Below are 21,069 nucleotides of genomic sequence, written 5' to 3' on the forward strand. Positions count from 1 at the left end.
GTACTCCCAATTCCCGCCCCTATGTTATAAAACCATACTCCCCTAATTCTTTCTCTCTTTTGTTTCTCTACCCAGCCAGCTTTGTCTGCGTGAATAAAGTGTGACTTGCTGGGTCTGGCACTTGGGTTTGCGGTGATATTTCCTAACAGATGAGGTCTCTTGGCATCTACCTAGGTGCCCCAAGTTGGGCCTCTTCCTGGAATTACGGTTTCCCTGGCCCCTTGCTTGCACCTGCACGCATACCACAACCCTGCAGCCTAGATGTTCAACTCCTTTTTTTGAAAGGCAGATTTATAGAGAAAGATCTTCCATCCGTGGGTTCACTCTCCAAATGGGCATGCATGCTAGCTGAGGATTTAGCCCTGGGCCATCGTGCCAGGTCCTAGATACCCAACTCTTAAAATCTACTGCCTTTTGTTCCCCACAGGGAACTTGCGCAGGTCACACTGCAGCTCTAGGTCTGGTCTGGAAAACAGGTTCCGGGAGGCGGGGGATACAGACCCCACCTTCCCCAGCGCAGCTGTCTTCCTTTCAGGTCCACGGAGCAGAAACCACAGATCTAGATTGGTTAGTTCGCTTACGTGATTGCGGACAGAGCACCCTGCCTACCGTACCCCAGCTCCTTGGAGAGACTTTTTAGTCCTCTACATTCTTTCTGCAAACTCCGCCCCAAGTTTGAAAGAACCCGCACGCGCCAAAAGAGCGCGGGCAAACCAGCTGAGTCCCGCCTCACGCCCGCCCACCCAGAGCCCAGAACAGCCCTGACTATATAAACCCTGGGTCTGTCCCTTAACTGGGGGTGCTTCCAGGGCTGGCGGGGGCGTTGGAGCTGGGCCCCCTCCCCGCCCTCGGAGCCTGCGGGCTGGCTGTCACTCCACGCCGATCCCCCAGTCACCCCTTCTCCCTTGGCGGAAGGCTGGGCTCACACACGCCGAGCAGGGCTGGAAGCGCTGGCGGCTCTCCCCACCGCTCTCCAGCCCCAAGGGGGCTTCGGGAGGGTACGGGCTGCCCGCCAGCCCCAGGCCGTCGGGCCCCCGACTTGGGTGGGGGCTGGGGCGCCAGTGCAGTGACCCTTTCCTTCCGGCCTGGTCACCAGCCCGGGGCTTCCTGGAGGCCTGGGCCTCCCCTGGCTCCCATCCCAACCTTAACTCTTTCCTCCGAGGCTGGAAGGGGCCAAGACTCAGTTCTCTGGGGGACGTCTGAGAGGCAGAGAAGCTGGTGGAGAGGTGGAGGCCGCGTCCCAAATCCCATCCCCATCCCTCCCCCCAAAAATCCAACCTCCAAAATAGCTCTTCCCTCCCTCCTCTTCCCCTTCTACTAGTGGAAAGCGAACGTGGAAGGAAATTCACTTTGACCTCTGGATTCTGGGCCGGGGCCCCAAGCTGGTGGAAAAGCAGTTCCCAGTACCCTCCGCCCCCTCCTCCGCGCCGGGTCTCCCCCACACTGCCCCGTCTCCTCCCTCCGCCCCACCCCGCCCCTCTGAGCTCCCCAGCGGACTGGGAACGGGTCTGCCCTGGAGGGGCTGGCGGAGCGGTGGAGGGGGACGACTGGGGGCGGAGGGAAGGGCGGCGGGAGCCCGGCCGCTCCCACCCCAAGCTGCAGCCCCCGGCAGGAAGGGCTGGTCGCGGCGGCCGCAGCAGACGGGCCCCGAGCTGACGCGGGCGGGCTCCTGGGTCGCAGCCGCGGGGAGGAGGCCGCGGCCGGGCAGGGGGGCGCGCCGCGGGGACGAGGGGGCGTGGCTTAGGGAGCTGGGGGGCCCCCGCGCGAGAACCCCGGGAGGCACTGTGGTATCCCCGCGTCTCCCCTGCTTCCAGGGCCGGGCGGGGCAGCCATGCTGCTGTCGGGGGGCGACCCCCCAGCGCAGGAATGGTTCATGGTGCAGACGAAATCGAAGCCTCGGGTGCAGCGGCAGCGCCTGCAAGTGCAGAGAATCTTCAGGGTCAAGCTCAATGCCTATCAGAGCCGCCCGGACACCCCCTACTTCTGGCTGCAGCTCGAGGGGCCCCGGGAAAACACCGGCAAAGCCAAGGTAAACAGTTTCCTGCACCCCACCCCCACCCCGCATCGCTCCCAGCCTCGGCTCTGGGGCCCCTAGGGTAGGGGCGGGGGTGGGGGACGGGGGAAGGCGGAGGGGGGGGGAGTCCCCAGTGGTCCCCTCCTGCCTCTCCGGACTCCCTAGCTCACTCTCTCCCCGATCCTTCCCTCTGATACCCTGGTTCTTTTCTGCCCCACCCCTCTCTTGCGTGTCATTTCTGTCCCTGAAGTGCGCCGAGAGGCAGAAAGAAAGAGAGCAAGCTTCCTCGGTGTGTCCTGGCCAGGACCCAGCCACCACAGCTCCGCTCTGGCGTCTGGGGAGCAACAGCAGACCCTGAGTTTCTGGGCTGTCTGCAAGAGACCTCTTTGTTCTCTACTGACGTCTGGTTGTGGGTGGTGGAGGGGGGTGAGGTCCTGCCCCCTTTGAAGTCTCCTGCAATCCTGGGCTGTCCTTTGCAGCCACTGGAGGAGCCCCGGAGAGTTACTTCTAGAGCTGTGCTGGCATTTACCCTGTGGGCCCCAGGACCACTGAAAGTGAGGGGCCAGGCTGAGCTCAGCCCAGGCAGATGGGTGGGGGGCTAGAGGTGGGAGTGGGCGTTGGAGCCTAGCCAGAACTCTGGGCTCCCTGCCATGCTCTCCATATCTCTGGCAGGGTCTCTGGGTGGGAGCGCAGCTGCTTTGGAAGGCGCCAGACCTGTGGAATGGGTGGGAATCTGGGAGGAGAGCTGTGGGCTCTGTGGGACTGGATTCTGGACACGCCAGGCCAAAAAGCACACCTCCGCCAAGCCTGTCTCTGCCTTTTCAGATTCCCCCACCCTGGATTCCAGCCAAGGGTCTGCCTTAGACTCTCTTATCACCTCCTTCATAGGAAGGAGTGCTATACGCTGCCTCTGCCCCAGACCACCTCATCTTGGCTGGCCGACACACATACCATCCACCAGAGCTGGGTCTAACCAATCACCCCAATTGGCCAAGGCTATGGATGCGGGAGGCTATCAGGCTGGCAGACAAGCTGGGGAAGTTCCTCCCTTCAGCCCCTCTGCTGAGATGCTGTGTCAGCAGTTTACAGAGGCTCTGGGGGAGGGAAGAGGTGTCTGCTCTGGGAGCAGATGTGCGGGCACCAGCGTTTCTGAAGCTGGGAGAGGCTGGGTTCATGCTCCTCCACTTGCCGAAGTCCTAGAGTCAGGCTCTAGGCCTATCTGTGGCATCCCAAGCCCTACTAATAAAAACCAGTGGCTTCCTCCCCACACACCCGCACCCCTGTTCCTGCCTCCAGCTCTCCATTCCCCTGGCCAGGTCACTCTCCCAACTCCTTCTTGCACAATGTGAGCTTGTTGGGGATATAAAGGAAAGGTGGAGAAGATACGGGTTTTGGCCTGGGGTAAGGTGGTCTGGGTTGGATGTGCTTGTCACTAGTTAAACAGTGGGGCAGCAGGGACTGAGGAATGTAGTGGGTGGAGTTTGAGACTAGCGTTTGCTGCCTTCTGATTGGGTAACTTGTATCAAAGCATTTGCATTTTCTTGAGCCTAGATCCTCATCTGTAAGACAGAATACAAGAAAACCCACTCCAAGGAGGGTTATGGAAGGCAGCTGAGGGTCGTTTGCGGGTGCGCAGAGCAATGGCGTGTGGATATCGGGGTTACTGTTTATGAGCTGGCTCTACATTTTGGAGAAAGTCTCTCCTGTCCTTGGGGTTCAAGCAAGAGGCTGGGATGGACTTCTCGAAGGCCCTGCAATCTGATAGGAATCCGTGATGTGTAGCGAGGCCTGCCTCATGGTGTCCACGTGGAGGTGCTTATAACTGACCCCAATCCCAGCTGTAGCAAGAAGGAACCTCACACGTGGAAAGGCAAATTTAAAGAGAGGTGAGGCAGAGAGAGAGAGAGATCTTCCATCCACTGATTTACTCCCCAAAGGGCTGCAAAGGCTGGAGCTGTGCTGATCTGAAGTCAGGAGCTTCTTCCAGTCTCCCACACGGGTGCAGGGTCCCAAGGCTTTGGGCTGTCTTAGCCTGCTTTTCCAGGCAACAAGTGGGGAACTGGATGATAAGTGGAGGAGCTGGGACATGAGCCAACCTGTGGGATCCCAGCGGATACAAGGTGAGGATTTAGCCACTGAACCATCGCACTAGGTCCATATTGGTCACAGTTAATCAAGGAGGTGTGTTAGGATTTCTTTTTTTGCTCTTTGTTTTCACTGAAGTTTTTAAGAGCTTCTGTCGGTCAATTGGTTTGGTTTTCTTTGCACCTGTTCCTACTGCTTTCTGCTCCCAGTAGCCTCTCAGGGCAGTTTTTCTGTAAGTTCTGTCTGCCAGTTGATGGTATTCTTTCTGCTTCAGTTTTTGTCCTTGGAGACAGCTCTCCCTTCTGTCTGGTCATTTGCTTCCGAGGCCAGCAGCCTGGCTTCCTGAGACTTCAGTTTGCTGTCGTCCTTTGTTAAGTACTTCTTAGTTAAGTATTTTGTTTCCTGAAAAACACGTCTTTATTCTTTCTCAGGTTGGTGGCATACATCCATAAGTGGTGTCACCGAACTAATGAGATGGTGTAGTCGCCAAGGATTTACAGACTGCTGCCTTAAGCCTGCCTGGGGCTAGAGCCACAGGGGCTGGTTTCCAGTCCCTACACAGGGTCCTCTATGGGGACAGCTATCACTGTAAAACAGCACCTAGCATGGCATCAGTGGTCTGTAATGCTCAGTGGATAAAGAAATTCTGAGATAACGCTTCTCTATCAGCTTTTGCTTCTTGTCTATGATGAATCTTCTTTCTTAGTTTTCTTCCTTGATTTGGTGGATGATTCTCTTTGGTGGAAGCACTTTCCACCAAAGAGAGACTTAGTAAAAGCACTCTTAAGGTGCTGTGGTTTGAATGTCTCCTCCAAAATGCACACTGACAATAAATTGCCTTTATAATAGTATTAGGAAGTGATTAGGTCATGAGGGCTTTGCCCTCCTAAATACCCTAGGGCTGCCTTTGGAGAATGGGTCACCCACACATTTGGGACCCCTTTTGCCACCTCTCTGTCTCATGTGCTCTGTTTCCTTCCCAGCCCTTGTCACTTGCTGATGTCACGCTTTGGACTTTCCAGCCTCTGGAAGTGCAGCTAGGTACATTCTGATCACTCTAAATGAGGTATTCTGTGATAGCTGCAGAAAGTAAACCAAGGCAAGGGGTTCCTGAGAACAGGTTTGTAGGAGGAAAGTGGTTGGGTTGTTGAATTATAAATGGGAGATTACTTTTAAAAATGTGAGGCCATTACTGCCTCGACAGCTTGCTTTGGAGAAGTCTGGAGCCACAGGGGCGCCGCTCCTTGGTTAGGGATTCTGTTTCCGAATGAGGGTTTATAGTGTTGCTGTGTTCACAGATTGCCCAGCAAGCAGGCTGCTGTGTGTGACTCTGTTTCCATCCACTGCAGTTACCCTGTATCCCCAGCCGGCCTGTCTACCAGGGGATTTGGAGATGATTTTGTGGATGGTTTTCTGCCCTACTCTCTCTTTCCTGAATCCCTCTTCAGACATTGAACTTTCTGGAGCTCCTTTACTTTTCCTATTTTTTCCTTCTATTTTCTAACTTTGAGTTTTTACCTTCCTTTTCCGTTCCGTTTCTTTTTAAAGACTTACTCATTTATTTGGAAGAGGCATAAGGAAGGAGAGAGAGAGAGAGAGAGAGAGAGAGAGAGCTCTTTCATCTGCTATTTCAATCCCCAGATGCCTGCAACAGCCAGGGCTTGTCCAAGCTGAAGTCAGGACCCAGGAACTCCATCCCAGTCTCCCTTGTAGATGGCAGGGACCCAAGTACTTGGGCCATCATCTGCTGCTTTGCTAAGAGGATTGGTGGGAAGCTGGATTAGAAGCAGAACAGCCAGGATGCTGCTGTCACAAGCAGTGGATTAACCCGCTTGGCACAATGCTGGCCACTCTGCTCTGTTTTTTAAGATTTTCTCAGCATTATCTTCCAGTCCTTTTTTAAAATTTTTGATTAAAAAAGATTTATTTTATTTATTTGAAAGACAATACTGCAGAAGAGGAGGGAGATAGAATGAGAGAAAAAGAATCTTCCATCTGCTGATTCTCCCCGACCCCCAAGGCTGTTTATTTAAAGATTTATTTTATTGGAAAGGCAGAGTTACAGAGAGAGAGGGAGAAACAGAGAGATCTTCCATTCCCTGGTTCACTCCCCAAATGGCCACAGCAGCCAGAAGTTCGACTGATCCAAAGCCTGGATCCAGAAGCTTCTCGCATGTGGGTGTCAGGGCCCAAGGATGTGAGAGCCATTCTCTGCTGCTTTCCCAGGCCAAAAACAGGGAGCAGGATCAGAAGTGGAGCAGCCAGGACTGAACTGGTGCCTGTATGGGATGCTGGTGTCACAGACAGAGGACTAGCCTGATTCACTACTGTGCTGGCCCCACATTTTTTTTTTTAAAGATTTATTCATTTTATTACAGCCAGATATACACAGAGGAGGAGAGACAGAGAGAAAGATCTTCCATCCGATGATTCACTCCCCAAGTGAGCCGCAACAGGCCAATGCGCGCCGGGAACCAGGAACCTCTTCCGGGTCTCCCATGCGGGTGCAGTGTCCCAATGCATTGGGCCGTCCTCAACTGCTTTCCCAGGCCACAAGCAGGGAGCTGGATGGGAAGTGGAGCTGCCGGGATTAGAACCGGCGCCCATATGGGATCCCGGGGCTTTCAAGGCGAGGACTTTAGCCGCTAAGCCACGCTGCCGGGCCCCCCACATTTTTTTAAAAGACTTATTTATTTTTATTGGAAAGGCAATTTACAGCGACAAGGAGAGACACAAAAAGATCCTTTGTCCACTGGTTCACTTCCCAAGTGGCTGCAGTGGCCAGAGCTGAGCCGATCCAAAGCCAGGAGCCAGAAGCTTCTTGTGGGTCTCCCATGCAGGTGCAGGGTCTCAAGGCTTTGGGCCATCCTCCACTGCTTTCCCAGGCCATAGCAGGGAGCTGGAAGGAAAGTGGAACAGTTGGGACATGAACTAGTTCTTACATGGGATCCTGGTGTATGCAAAGAGTGGATTTAGCCACTGAGCCATCGTGCCAGGCCCATCCACATGTTTTTGCAAGCATGTTTTCTGTACCTTCTTCTATTCCTTTGTATCATTTGCCTATCCATGTGTTCCCTCTTCTCTACTTTTTCTTTTCTTGGAGGGAAAAGATCTGGGTAGGTTGTATGTAGTGGAATTGTTTTGGTCATTTTCTGGCTATCATTTGCTGTAGAATCCTGTTGTTTTCTTGTCTTTTCTTGCTCTGTAGCAGAGACAGCATCATAGTTAAGAACCTGGATGTGGGTGTCAGAAGGCCTGAGTGTCCCAGCCTGACCTGTGTGGTCGTGGGCAGATAGCTAGCTGCTTTGTGCCTCCAAAATGTGCATCCTGGGGATTTCCTTTTTTTTTTTTTTAAGACTTATTTATTTATTTGAAAGGTAGAGTTACAGAAAGAGAGAGACAGAAAGAAATCTTCCATCTGCTGGTTCACTCCCCAAATGGCTGCAGTGGCCAGAGTTGGGCTAATTCAAAGCTGGAACTCAGGAGCTTTCTCCAGATCTCCCATGTGGATGCAGGATCCCAAGGCTTTGGGCCATTCTCCATTTTTTCCCGGGCCACAAGCAGGGAGCTGGATGGGAAGTGGAGCAGCCGGGATTAGAACCGGCACCTTATAGGATTCTGACATCTCAGGCAGCAGCTTTACCTAGTATGCTACAGTGCCAGACCCCGTGGTGATTTCTTTATATAAGGGTTGGGAGAAGAGTAAGTGAGACAATGTGTATTAAGTGTCTGGCGCATAGTATGTTCTCAATAGTAGCACAGATTTATTATCTTCAACGTAATCTGAGTGTCTAATTAGATTGCATGATCTAATGTAATTCAGTAATAAATGTCCTAAACCATAAGAGAAAGAAAGCATCTGTAATGTTCTCAGCTCCCCTCTTCATTCGAGTTCTTGGAATTGGGGTATGTGGTGGGGTAGGGGCAGGCTGTTTGTTAAGGTCTGTGAGTAGCACCTGCTGAGGTGTATGTGGGCGAGGGTGGCTTAGGAAGTCCTACAGGTTTGGAGCTAGTTTGGGACTGATAGAAAATGAGACTAGCCATGGACTCCCTTTGGGGAAGGGGTTGCAGGTGGGTGTCCTTGGCCCTGGGCAGAGGTGCTCTGGTGCTCTTCATAACAGCTGTTGAGGACCCACACTGCAGTCCTTGTGATCCAATGGCACTGCCTGGGGAAGGCCAGCTGGAGGATGCCTGTCGCAGACACAGGGTAGTGGAAGCACAGGGCCATGAGCGCCGACCTGGAGGCCGACCTGGAGCTCCTGCTCCCTTGGAACTCAGAGAGGAAGAGCCTCACTCCTGCCACTTCTTGCTGCTTCCTGAGCCCCGCCCTGCGCTTTGCTCAGTTCCTGTGAGTTTGTCCAGAAGGGGCCCCGAACTCCCCTGCCCACCCGGAGGCCCAGGACCTTATCTCCTCCCCAAGTTCCCTCTGGGCTGCAGAGTTGCCATGGTTACAGGGACAGGTTGTGCTAGAAACTTGGAGGGGGATTATACAGAATCCCACAGGACTAGGCTGTCTGCACTGAGTGATCTGCCAGCAGAGCCAGTGAGAGCTGTGATGTCAGAGTCAGACAGGCCTGGGCTGTGACCCTGACCCAGTCACCCTTGAGCTCTGAGCTCTGTGTCCTGGGGTGGCCTCTGTAGCACTCCTTGACCTGCAGCATGGGAGCCGGCTGAGCCAGGCATTGCACTCTGCACCTGCTGTGGATGGGCTTCATTGAAGCTTAACAGCCTCCTAACAAGGTGGAAACTGCTTTTAGTCCTTTGCGCATAGGCATGAGAGGGTGTGAGGGAGAGAAGGTGTGGGCAGGTGGGAATAACTTAGCCCATGTGCTAGATGGTCTGGCATTTGGAGGGAGGGGCTCACCAGTGGGCACTCCTTTCGCTCAACTCCTCCTCAGTTCTGAGAGGCTGGACTTCTTCTTTTTTTTTTTTTTTAAATATTATTTACTTTATTTTTTTTAAAATTATTTTTTAATAATCTTACTTAGTTGATTTGGAAGAAAGTGTCAAGGGCTACAGGGTGAAAGTGGGTAATACCATTGTTCCACAGCAATATCATTTTACCCTGTATCTGGGGTCAGGGGAAAAAACAAAGGGAAAAGCCCCACCCAACCTCCCACCCATCCCAGATCCCCAACGGGAGGCGCGCTCTGAGGGTGCTGCTCATACAGTTTTAATAGTTCATCAGTTCTGGATTGCTGCCAATCTCTCAGTTCCAATCGCAATGAATCCTATTCAGAATCCATCGGCTGACAGTCTCTTCATGGTTGGGATTCTAAGATCAGCAGTTCAGTTGGAGGGATCTCCAAAGAAACTTCATCTGAGTTGATCCCAGGCCTGATTCTTGCGCGAGTTTGCTAGTACAGAGTCCGACACCGTCCGTCACACCAATCAGCTTATGCTCATGCTGGTCGTTGGGATTGCTGGGTTCGTTCTGTTTCCAGCCCTGTCTTCCTCGTGAACCAACACCCATTGTAGTCCAGTTCGATCCTGCCCACTTCATACTCGGTCCTCATGCAAACCGGTTGGAGCTGCAGCCTAGTTGGGGCGACTCCCCATGACCCCCACCAGTTCTGCCCCCTACCCTGGTTCCCATGCTAGCCAGTACGCACTGCAGGCTAATCAAGTCTGTCCCACATCCCGTTTAGCTCTCGCACGTGTCGATGGGCATTGAAGCCTAGCTCAACCCAACCAACCTACTATCCAGCCCATACACCTACTGGCAGGTGCCCTTCTGTACAGCCACCCCTGCCTCTGTCCTGGTGTTCGTGCTGTCCAATGAGAGTGGTAGCCCCGGAGGAGGCGCCCACTATTTCCTTTCTAGGCCACACTCACTCCCAGATTATGCACTCTCCAGGTAGTTCTGGCATTTGACTTGACAGAATTAGCTCCAAGTGCCAGCCTCTGCCAGCTAGTACTGCAGCTAGCCCAACCAACCCTCACCTACTCTAGTTTTTGCTTGCACCAGTCAGAACAGTCAAGGCTGGACTTCTTAAGGACCTACCTAGCTTAGCTCTGAGATGACATTTCCCACCATGCACCTGTTCTGTTGCGGTCAAGTTGGAACTGGGGTCAAGTCCCTAGGGAAGACATGGGTGCATGAGGATGCAGGGGCAGAGAGAATGATCGGCCCAGGGGAGTCCGTTTGGTTGGCAGAGGAAAGGCACCAGCCTGGTGAGGGCTGGCCAAGTGGGAAGAGAGGTGGAGTCTGTGGCAGCTTCCTGACTTCCTTGTGCTCTCCCGCCCTTATGCCAGGAGTACCTGAAGGGCTTGTGCAGCCCCGAGCTGTGGAAGGAGGTCCGCTACCCACCGGTCCTGCACTGCGCCTTCCTCGGGGCCCGGGGCCTCTTTCTGGACTGCCTCTGCTGGAGCACCCTGGCCTACCTGGTGCCTGGTCCCCCAGGTTCACTGATGGTGGGCGGGCTGACTGAGTCCTTCGTCCTGACCCAAAACTGGCTGGAGGAGCTGGTGGCGCGGCTACGCTGGGGCCCAGCCTCTCTGCGCACTCCTCCAGATGTCTGGGAGGCCGAGGTGACCCAGGCCTTCGGGGCCCTGGTCTGGATCCGCAGGGACCAGCATGCAGGGGACTTGCTGCAGCTACCTCCCGCGGTGCAGGAGCTACTGCTGAGCCTGGTGCGTGATGCTGCGGGCAAGGAGGACATCATTGAGTGGCTCAGCCACTGTGGCTTCTCCAACCCCCACAGCGACCCGGAAGTCTTGATCTGCCCTCTCCAGCAGCAGAAGGAAACCCCAGCCCTGGTGCCCGTCGGAGACAGTCCTGGGCCCTTCCTGGAGGTGGGGACCCTTCAGAACGACAATGCCAAGAGATTACCCAGTCTAGGAGTCTCAGGCCAGGGCACCCAGCAGGACAAGGCAAACCAGCTGGTACGGTAAGTTCTACAACAATGTGTCTGACCTCCCGCACCCTACCCTAGCTCCCCATCCCAAGCAAACCCTAGTTGTCTGGACCTTCTGGCAGGCCTGTTCAACAGACATGGGCTTCTTCCAGGTTTACTTCCAGCAGTCAAGGAGGTACAGACAGCGCTGGAGAGGAAGAGCCAGCACAAGCCTGCAGTAGCCAGGACTCTGGCAACAGCGCATGTACCCTGCTACAGCCCAGGCAGACCTCACGGCTGGAAGACAAGCTCCCCCTGCAGCCTCTTGTATCAACCCTGAGTGTGTGCCCACCCTGGAAGGCCTGGACCCCCGGGCCTGCCTTGTGGCCAGGGGCTGTGGCTACAACCTTCTGGAAGCTCCATGAGCTTCCTTCTGTCCACCTGGCCTACCTCCTGTCCCAGGCATGTTTCACCATCCCCTTCTGGCAGAGACCGCTGGGCCCCATTCAGCTGAAGCTGCCAGGGCAGGCCCCTTTGCCCCTGAATCTGGAGTGGAAGCAGAAGGCGCTGGCCCCTCTACCCAGCGCTGAGAGCCCAGTGTGTAAACCGGAAGGGGAGCTGGGGGCAAAAGCAGCCCCGCAGAACTGCCCAAGGTCTGAGAGCCCCCAGGAGGTCATGAGTCTGGTGGTGATGCCAGAGACCTCAAATATGAAGGATGAAGTCGCCCCAGGACTTCTACAGTTAGAGCCACCTTTGACCCCTGCACCCTGTCTTCAAGTTGAAGATCAGCTCGAGAATATAGGAAACACATGCTTAGAATGTAAGGGCCCAGATGAGGGACCCTCCCCAGCGCTGCCCACAGGACAAGAGGAGCCCCCTGCCCAGGGTGGGCTGCCAGCTCAGTCAGAACCTGAAGCTTCAACAGTGCCTGAAACTCGCCAAGTGCCCCTGGCTGCAGCAGTGCCCAAAGCAGAAAGCCCACACACCTCTCCGGGGCTGCCTGCAACTCCCCAAGTGCCTGTGGTCCAGGCAGTGCTGCCAGCAGTGCCCACAGAGCCCACAGCGCCCACAGAGCCCACAGCCCCCAAAGTGTCTTTGGCTGCAGCAGAGCCGGCCACTCAAGCCGTGTCCACAGCTCCAATCACAGCCAGGCAGCCAGCAGCGGCTGCCCAAGGGGTGCCTGCAACTCCCAAAACTCCTGCGGCTCAGAAGACACCTGTGGCAAAGACAGCACCCGCAGGCTCCAAGACAGCCAAAGCTCAAGCAGGCAAAACAGGGCCTGCGGCTCCCAAAGCACCCGCCACCTCCAAAGCACCCGCCACCTCCAAAGCCTCCGCCACATCCAAAGCCCCCAAAGCAGCCAAAACACCTGCCTCTCAGAAATTGCCCAGGGATGCAGGTTCTGCCTTGGATGTGGGCAAGATTGTGGGTGAGGGCCAGCCTTCATCCAGGGGCAATACCTCCTCACTCAAGGGCCAAGGGGAGGCTGGAAGGCAAGGTTGCCAGCCTTGTAGCACCTCAAGCCCTGGCAGGAAGCACCAGTCTCAGACGGAGGGAATCCTGGGGGCTTCGGAGGGGGCTGCAAAGCAGCCGACTCGCCACCCACAGGCCAACAATACCGTGACCAGCTTCCAGCGCTACCACGAGGCCCTGAATACACCCTTTGAGCTGAAACTGTCGAAGGAACCCGGGGACCAGGGCTTGCGGCGAGTGGTCATTGATGGCAGCAGTGTGGCCATGGTGTGAGTAGCCGTGGGGATGGTGAGGGGTGACTAGGGCATTCCTTCCTGACTTCCATGTGGGTGATATGGGCAAAAAATAGGAGGGAGGCAGCTTCTGTGTGCCTGGCAGTGCGCATGGAGCCCGCACAGCAGCTCTGTGCGGCCGATGTTCTGTTTTTCTTCTTTGTGTGGGAGGCAGAAACAGTCTCAGAGGTGAGAAATCCTGTCCACAGTCCTGGAGTCAGCCAGAGTCCACTGGCTACTGAAGCCTGTGTTCCTTCCAGGCCAGCTCTCAAATGTGTGACCCGGACTTCAAGGCCAAATGCGTCCCTTCTCTGTGACGCTCTGCCCTCCTAGGCAGCTGTGGAGGTGTTAGCAGAAACACATGTGAGAGGGGCTGGTGTGAAGTTAGTGCTTATGATGCCAGCGTCCCGTAGCAGAGCTCCAGTTCAAAGCCCAGCTGCTCCACTTCTGACCCAGCTTCCTGCTAATGTGCCTGGGAAGGCAACAGAGAATGGCCCAGGGACTTGGGCCCCTGCCGCCCATGTGGGGGACCTGACTGGAGTTCCAAGGTCCTGACTTTAGCTCAGGCCAACTGCAGCAGTTGTAGTCATTTGGGGAGGCAAGCCAGTGGATGAAAGATCTCATTGTCTCTCTCCCTCTTTCTGTCATTCTGCTTTTTAAGTAAAGGAGGACATTTTTTAAAATGAAGAAACACATTTGGAATGCTGCATACTCTGACACACTCTACACAGCAGGTGGTCAGGAAGTTTTGTTTGGACAATGTGGAGGCTGTTTTCCTCTCTCCCTTCTCTTTTTCTAAGGTTTAGCAATTTACTTGAGAGTTGGAGCGACAGATATGGTACACACACACACACACACACACACACACACACACACACACACACATATTTTATCTGCTAGTTCACCCCTACATGCCTACAATGGCCAGAGCTGGACCAGGCTGAACCAGCAGCCAGGGCATCCATCCAGGTCTTTCATATGGGTTGTGGGTGGCTCTATGTGCTATGCTTTCCCAGGCACATTAACAACAAGCTAGATTGGAAGCGGAGCAGCCAGGACTCTGATATGAAATGTCAGAGTTGCAAGCAGCGACTTAACCCGATATTCCACAAGGCAGCCCCGTTCTTCCTCACTTTGCTCTCCATGTTCCTATACACAAGTGTGCATACACACAGACACACCTTGAGCTGTCCCATGCCCCCAACCCCTAGGCACGGCCTCCAGCACTACTTCTCCTGCCGGGGCATTGCCATGGCAGTGCAATATTTCTGGAACCGGGGACACCGAGAGGTCACTGTGTTTATACCCACCTGGCAGCTGAAGAAGAATCGGAGAGTGCAAGGTGAGCTGCTCCCAGTCCTCCCAGCTGCTTCAGGGAGGCTTGACTGCTCCCTGCTGCTCTACCCCCACCCCACCTTGGCTTTTGCCATTGTGCCCTTCCTCTGACCATCCTTGTCTTCTGCCCCTCACCCCTCAGAGAGCCACTTTCTGACACAGTTGCACTTGCTCAAGATGCTTTCCATCACCCCGTCCCAGCTGGAGAACGGCAAGAAGATTACCACCTATGACTACAGGTGGGTCGCCCCTGTGTCTCACCCACAGACACTGGGTGTGTGGCCTGGGCTGAGGGCAGGGGAACTGGAGGTAGACATGTCAGAGGATGGGGAGGGTCATGGCTGTCAAAGCAGAGGAGAGGAGGGGGTTCAAGGCCGGCTCTTCCCATGTCAAAGGGTGGCTCCCGATTTTGCCACCTGGATGCTTGTTTCCCTGAATCCACACATGGACCTGGGGGTTGGAGAGGCAGCCAGCACAGGTGGATCCCACTACTTGGGGTGAGCACCAAGGGGACCCCAAGCTTTGGGAGCCAATTTGCATCAAGGCAACTCTCCCTTTCTCCCTCCCCTCAACCCTGGCACTAGGAGGCAGGTATGTGGCTACATGCAGATGGAGTCCTGGTCTACCTCAGGCCCCAGTCGCCCAGGGAGATCCCAGGATCTCTGCTTCCCCCCCGCCCGGGGGAAAGAAGGCCTTCTGCTGACGCTTGTCTGAGCAGACAGCAGTCTGCTTCATTGAGGCCTGCCCTTGCTGAGGAGAGAGGGCTTCAGGTTTCTCTCCACTTTTCCCAAGACCTGGCAACCACTTAGCCCAGGAAAGGCTGGACAGGGCTCCACCAGCAACTTTCCAGTGACAGGGAAACCCTGGGGTGAGGTCTTTAAGCACCTCCAAACTCTGGTCCCCTGGGTTGAAGGGAACTGGGCGTTTCTGCGGAAGCGCCCTCTGCTGGGCATTTGTGAAGCAGCATGCTCAGGAGATCTAGAATGAAACTCCAGGGAAGCTTTGGCTTGCCTTCTTGGACAGAGCCTATTTTATTGGAAGAGTGGATTTGTTTATTCAGGTATGTGTTCTCAGGTGTGTCATCACATTGCACATGTGTGTCATGGCATGAATAGGAGCAGTGTGTGTTGCAGAAGAGTGACAACGGAGTGTTGTTTGTGTATATGCCATGCAGCAGACCCTGACCTAGACACTTCAGTGCATTTAATCTTCATGTTTCACATGCAAAAGCAGGAGCAAAACACATGCATGTGCGTGTGTGCATGAGGCTACAGTATCTATGCGTAGAACAGCAAGGTGTACTTATATATGTAGTTGGGGTGTGCGCGTATGTGTTCACCTTCCCAGATGGCTGCCGCAAGGAGGTGGGCTGCATCCTCTGACTTATGAAGGACGCCCTCCTCGTGAAGCTGCAGATTCACTTTCTTGGAGGATTTTGGAAGTGAGGACTTGGTTCCTGGGTACCTCATGACACCCCTCATTCCCTGCAGGTTCATGGTGAAGTTGGCAGAGGAGACAGATGGCATCATCGTGACCAATGAACAGATCCACGTCCTGTTGAATAGCTCCAAGAAAGTGATGGTCAAAGACCGGTAAGCAGTCCCTTCCTGGAGGGTGTCATGAAGCCCCTAACAGGGGAGACGGGACCCTGGTGATGTGCTCACAGCACCTGCTGGGAGGTGGGAGATCCTGGGCAGCCGCAGGGCAGTGGCATGAGGCCAGGGCCCATCTGACTGGGCCACTTCTCTACCGGATACAGCCTGTTGCCTTTCACCTTTGCTGGGAATCTCTTCATGGTGCCCGACGACCCCCTGGGCCGTGATGGCCCCACCTTGGATGAATTCCTCCGGAAGCCCAACAGGTAACAGGGCAGGCCTTCCCTCCTTTCTAGGTCCCCCTGTGACCGACCAGAAACTGCTGGCCAACATGGGTCTGGTGCTCATCTACAAAGAGCATGAGCCAACTTTTTCATGTCTTTGTCCTTCTCTCTGGTATTGATGTGTCCACTCGCAATATGGTTGTGCGAGCTATCACATCCATGTGTGCTTCAGCACTAAAGTGTGTGACCTTCCACACCTCGTATTGTACTCAACATTTTATTTTTTTCAGATGCACATGTTGCTACTTCATGTAGTTCACTTTTAACGGCGATGCAGGATTACACACACACACACACACACACACACACACATACATACACACAGAGCAGACTTACCCATTTCCTGGTTGACAGCCATTCAGGTGTTTGCACCGTAGGCTAATGGTACCTGTGTTACAGCCAGTGGCCTTACCCTTGTATCTAGAATCTACACCAAGTAGATTTTTCTGTGTCAATTTTCTCCCTAGAGCCAGATGTGAGGGACCACCATTTCCCTTTATAGATCTGAGACTCAAGTGACTTTCCCCAGGTCACTTTGCCGATGCCAGCAAAGCTGGTTTGCAGTAACCCAGATCATCTGGTCTCTACCTGCTCTGAGCATCCTTGTTGTCCCACTCCCCAGTTCCCTGGAACCAGCCGAAAACCGTAGTCAGGATCTTCTGAGCAGAACACTGATTCCCCTGCCAGATCCATCCATCCTATCCCACCAGCTTAGAAAACAGTGATGTTGCCTGAGTTGGCTGTGTCCTCCCAGATCCCCTGCAGGTTCTCCCACCTGGGGTGTCCTCTACAAGGTTGCCCTGACTGGGACCAGGTGGAGGCCTGGTCCTAGTCAGGGACCCAACCATTGGCTTCACACTTATTGCAAGTTGCTGTGCTCGAGGACTTTTGACCTTCAGCGCACAGGCGGGTCTCTGAGGTTACGGGTGGGGGACAGGCTGGAGGAAGAGGCAGTCTGTATGGGCAGGGACCTGGCTGAGCCCGTCATGCGGGCCAGCCTCAGGAACACTTAGGAATGGGGTAAGGGTCTGCGGGGTTTCCTTGGGGATGGGCTCCCTGTCTCTCTCCCATCTCTTTTGGTGTAGGTTGGATACGGCGATTGGTAACTTCCTGAAGGTGTGGAAGGCCCTTCCTCCCAGCTCAGCCAGCGTCTCTGAGTGGGGCGGTGACCCTGAGCGCCTGGAGAGTGCACAGAATGTGGGAGACATCAGGGGGAAGGAGAAGAGGCAGAAAGAGAAGCAGAAGGAAAGGGAAGAGAAGGAGAAAAAGGAGAAGGAAAAACAGAAGGAGAAGGAGAAACAGGAGAAGGAGGAGGAGAAGCAGAAAGAGGAGGCGAAGGGGAAGGAAGAAGAAAGAGAAGAGAAGAAGGAGGAGGAGCAGAGGGAGGCTGAGGGCCTGCAGTGCCTGACTGCGGAGGACGACTCTGGCTCTTCGCTGGCCTCGGTGTTCCAGGTTGAGAGTCCCTCCCTCTCGGAGGAAATCCTCCGATGCCTCAGCCTCCACGACCCCCCAGACGGGGCCCTTGACATTGACCTGCTGCCGGGGGTGGCTTCTCCCTGTCTGGGCATCCCCTGGGATGGGAAGGCTCCCTGCCAGCAGGTGCTGGCCCAGCTGGCCCAGCTGACAGTCCCCAGCAACTTCACTGCACTCTCCTTCTTCGTGGGGTTCATGGACTCATACCGTGACACCATCCTTGACTATGAGGACCTGATGGGCCCCCTGCACGGCCTGCTCAAACAGAAACCCGACTGGCGGTGGGAGCGGGAGCATGAGCAGGCTTTCCTGGCTCTGAAGCGAGCCCTGGTGTCTGCCCTGTGCCTCACGGCCCCCAACCCACAGCTGCCCTTCCACCTGCATGTGTCCGTGAGCCAGGTGGCCCTCACAGCCATCCTCCACCAGGAGCACTCGGGGAGGAAGCACCCCGTGGCCTACACCTCGAAGCCCTTGCTCCCAGACGAGGATAGCGAGGGCCCCCAGTCGGGGGGAGACAGCCCCTATGCCGTGGCTTGGGCCCTCAAGCATTTTTCCCGCTGGATCGGTGACACCCCAGTGGTCCTGGGCCTGTCCTATGCCTCCCGCCCCACAGCAGACCCAGAGGCCTGGGATGGCCGCAGGGTGTCCACAGCCTGGCTGATTCGCTGGTCCCTCTTGGTACAAGATAAAGGCAAGAGGGCCCTGGAGCTGAGCCTGCTCCAGGGCCTGCGGCGTGAGAACCGCCTGCTGACACCTGAGGCTGACATGCCACGCTTCTTCCAGGCCCTGCCTCCTTCCGCTGACCTGTCCACTTTTATCTGCATCCATGTGTCTGGCTATTGCTTCTACCGTGATGACGATGAGTGTACTGGCTTCGGTCTCTACGTCCTGTCCCCCACCAGTGCCCCCATCTCCCTCGCCTTTTCCTGTTCCTCGTACACACTGACCTACGCCCACCTGGCAGCTGTGGCCTGTGCCCTGGAGCGCTTTGGCAACTCTAGTTTTCCAGTGGTCTTCCTCACCCACTGCCACTGGATCTTTAGCCTCCTCTGGGAGCTGCTGCCCCTCTGGAGGGCTCGGGGCTTCCTGTCGTCTGACGGGGCGCCACTACCTCATCCAAGCCTGCTCTCCTATGTCATAACCCTCATCTCGGGCCTGCCATCCCTCCCATTTATCTACCGAACCTCCTACCGGGGTTCCCTGTTTGCCGTGACAGTGGACAACCTGGCTAAGCAGGGTGCTGAGGGCGATGGGGAGAGCTGGCACTTGCCAGAGGATGTGCCAGTCCCTGTGGTGACCCCGCATGCCGCGTGCTCAAAGCCCAACCTGCTGGCTTTGCAGCTGAGTGACAGCACCCTGGCTGACGTCATTGCCAAGCTGCAGGCTGGGCAGAAGTTGCCTAGCTCCTCGCCCTTCAGCTCAACCTTCAATTCACTCAGCCTCGACGAGGAGACAGGCCTGCTGGTGTTCAAGGTCGAAAAGCGGCCCAGGGTCTGGGTGGTGCCGCGGCAGCTGCGCAGGGATCTGATATTTGCTGTGCATGACATCCCCATGGCGGGCCACCAGAGGCCTGAGGAGACCTACAAGAAGCTGCGGCTGCTGGGCTGGTGGCCCGGTATGCAGGAGCACGTGCGTGAGTACTGCCGGAGCTGCTTGTTTTGTATCCCCCGGCACCTGGCGGGCGGGGAGCTGAAGGTGATCGAGTCGTTGTGGCCTCTCAGGTCCACCGCCCCCTGGTCCACCCTGCAGATTGAGGTGGTGGGCCCCATCACCACGAGTGAGGAGGGCCACAAGCACGTGCTCATTGTGGCCGACCCCAATACCCGCTGGGTGGAGGCATTCCCGCTGAAGCCCTACACCCATATGGCTGTGGCCCACCTGCTGCTACAGCATGTGTTTGCCAGATGGGGCATCCCCATGCGGCTGGAGGCGGCTCAGGGTCCCCATTTTGCTCGGCATGTGCTGGTGAGCTGCGGGCTGGCTCTGGGAGCCCAGGTCACGACCCTGAGCAGGGACCTGCAATTCCCCTGCCTGGCGAGCTCAGAGGTATACTGGGAATTCAAGAGGGCCCTCAAGGAGTTCATCTTCCTGCATGGCCACAAGTGGGCGGCCTCCCTGCCCTTATTGCACCTGGCCTTCAGGGCCTCTTGCAGCCATGCCTCACCCTTCCAGGTGCTGACTGGAGGGGAGATGAGGCTGACTGAGCCTTTGTGGTGGGAGATGAGCAGTGCCAACCTGGAAGGGCTTAAGATGGACACGTTCATGCTGCAGTTGGTGGAGCTGCTGCTGGAGCTGCACTGGAAGGGTGCCGACAAGGGCAGCTCCAAGGCCGAGAACAAGCGTTTCCAGCGGGAGAGCCAGGAGAAGGAGTGGCACGTGGGGGACCAGGTCCTCCTGCTGTCCCTCCCCAGGAACGGCAACAGTGCCAAGTGGGTGGGCCCCTTCTATATCGGAGACCGGCTGAGCCTGTCTCTGTATAGGGTGTGGGGTTTTCCCACCCCGGAGAAGCTGGGCTGTGTCTATCCGAGCAGCCTGATGAAGTCTGTTGCCAAGAATGGCACACCCTTGCCTTTCAAGGTGCTGGAACCGTGAGCTGCAGCTGTGGAGAGAGGCCTTCCCACCCAGGGCTCCTGGGTTTCTGCTGCTAGGCCACCCCCCCACTGTCCTCCAGCAGGGCTTGCAGCCCCTCAATGGTGCCTTTTCTAGAGAAGCTGTTCTGTAAAGCTTTGTTTAATTGCCTTGAAGTAGCGATCAAGGTCCCTACGGAAGCCTGCCCCAGTTTGGGAGAGTTTGTATGAGGCTCTCTGGTGGGGGCTTCAGGCAGTTTCACAATGGGGAGTGGCAAGTCCTCTTAGCAAGGTAGGTCAGGCTCTGCATCTTTTCCTTTTCACATATGTGCAGGTGTGTGGCTGCACACATTTGTGCACACACCTATGCCCCTGCCTCCTCACTTCCCCCACCCCCACTCCAGGCTTAAGCCTGGCTGGCCAAACCATGACACAGTGTGGCTCTGGCAGGGAGAACCAGAACCACCAACCCACTTTCACTGAGAAACCTCTAGTTTGGGTTCCTGCCCCTGGCCTAGGCATTTGGAGAGGCTCTGGCCTCACAGTCTCCGCCCCCCCCCCCACACCCCTGTGAGGACTGCGGGAAGGCAACAACCTCCCTGGCCCCAGCGCCAACTTTCCTAGGTCAGGTGCAGCCTGGCCAACTGTCACAGAGGGATAGACAGACCTCCTGGGCCTCTAGGACAAGGGCTCGGGGTGAGAGGTTGAACAACCGTGAGTCACCCATGTGTGAGCATGGGACAGGCAAGGAGGAGCATGGGTTGGCCTACCTCACTCAACTCCAGGCAATGGAGTTAGCTCCTCACCCCTGCTCTGATGGGGTCCATCCCACAGGAATCAAGGATGTTGATGCCCAAGGTGGCATCTTTACTGAGAGCTGCTTTGACCAGACCCAGGCTTCCTGGGCTCTGTGTGAAGGGGGGTGGGGTCTGAAATCAGCATTCCAGTACCCAGAGAGGTGCTGGTGTGCCTCTACCTCCCAATCAATCCCCATCCCACCCAAAGCCCAAATCCCAGAGCCCTTACTCCTTCCACTGCTACTGTTCCCCACATTCCCAGATTCCATATAGTATATGATTGCTTTGCTTGGACCATTCCCCCGCAACTTCACTCAGTCCTCTGAACTTGCCTTTTA

General features: G+C 55.7%; 1 protein-coding gene across 1 annotated transcript; it reads left to right on the forward strand.

Annotated features, from left to right (window-relative positions):
- The first annotated feature begins 932 nt into the window (after window positions 1-932).
- On the forward strand, window positions 933-20,475 carry NYNRIN (NYN domain and retroviral integrase containing). The gene is made up of 8 exons (XM_058666271.1): window positions 933-2,029; window positions 10,355-10,989; window positions 11,109-12,677; window positions 13,892-14,022; window positions 14,158-14,254; window positions 15,506-15,607; window positions 15,775-15,876; window positions 16,980-20,475. Exons 1-8 carry the CDS (start codon window positions 1,832-1,834, stop codon window positions 19,957-19,959), a joined length of 5,814 nt encoding a protein of 1,937 aa, XP_058522254.1. The 5' UTR covers window positions 933-1,831; the 3' UTR covers window positions 19,960-20,475.
- The last annotated feature ends 594 nt before the right edge of the window (window positions 20,476-21,069 follow it).

This window comes from Ochotona princeps, chromosome 6 (assembly GCF_030435755.1).
Source record: "Ochotona princeps isolate mOchPri1 chromosome 6, mOchPri1.hap1, whole genome shotgun sequence".
In the NCBI taxonomy this organism is placed as follows: domain Eukaryota; kingdom Metazoa; phylum Chordata; class Mammalia; order Lagomorpha; family Ochotonidae; genus Ochotona; species Ochotona princeps.

Coding starts and splice junctions, on each gene's coding strand:
- NYNRIN (XM_058666271.1), top strand. CDS start 1,832: ATGCTGCTGTCGGGGGGCGACCCCCCAGCGCAGGAATGGTTCATGGTG. Junction 12,678..13,891: donor GGCAGCAGTGTGGCCATGGT/GTGAGTAGCCGT, acceptor CCCAACCCCTAG/GCACGGCCTCCAGCACTACT. Junction 14,023..14,157: donor GAAGAATCGGAGAGTGCAAG/GTGAGCTGCTCC, acceptor CTCACCCCTCAG/AGAGCCACTTTCTGACACAG.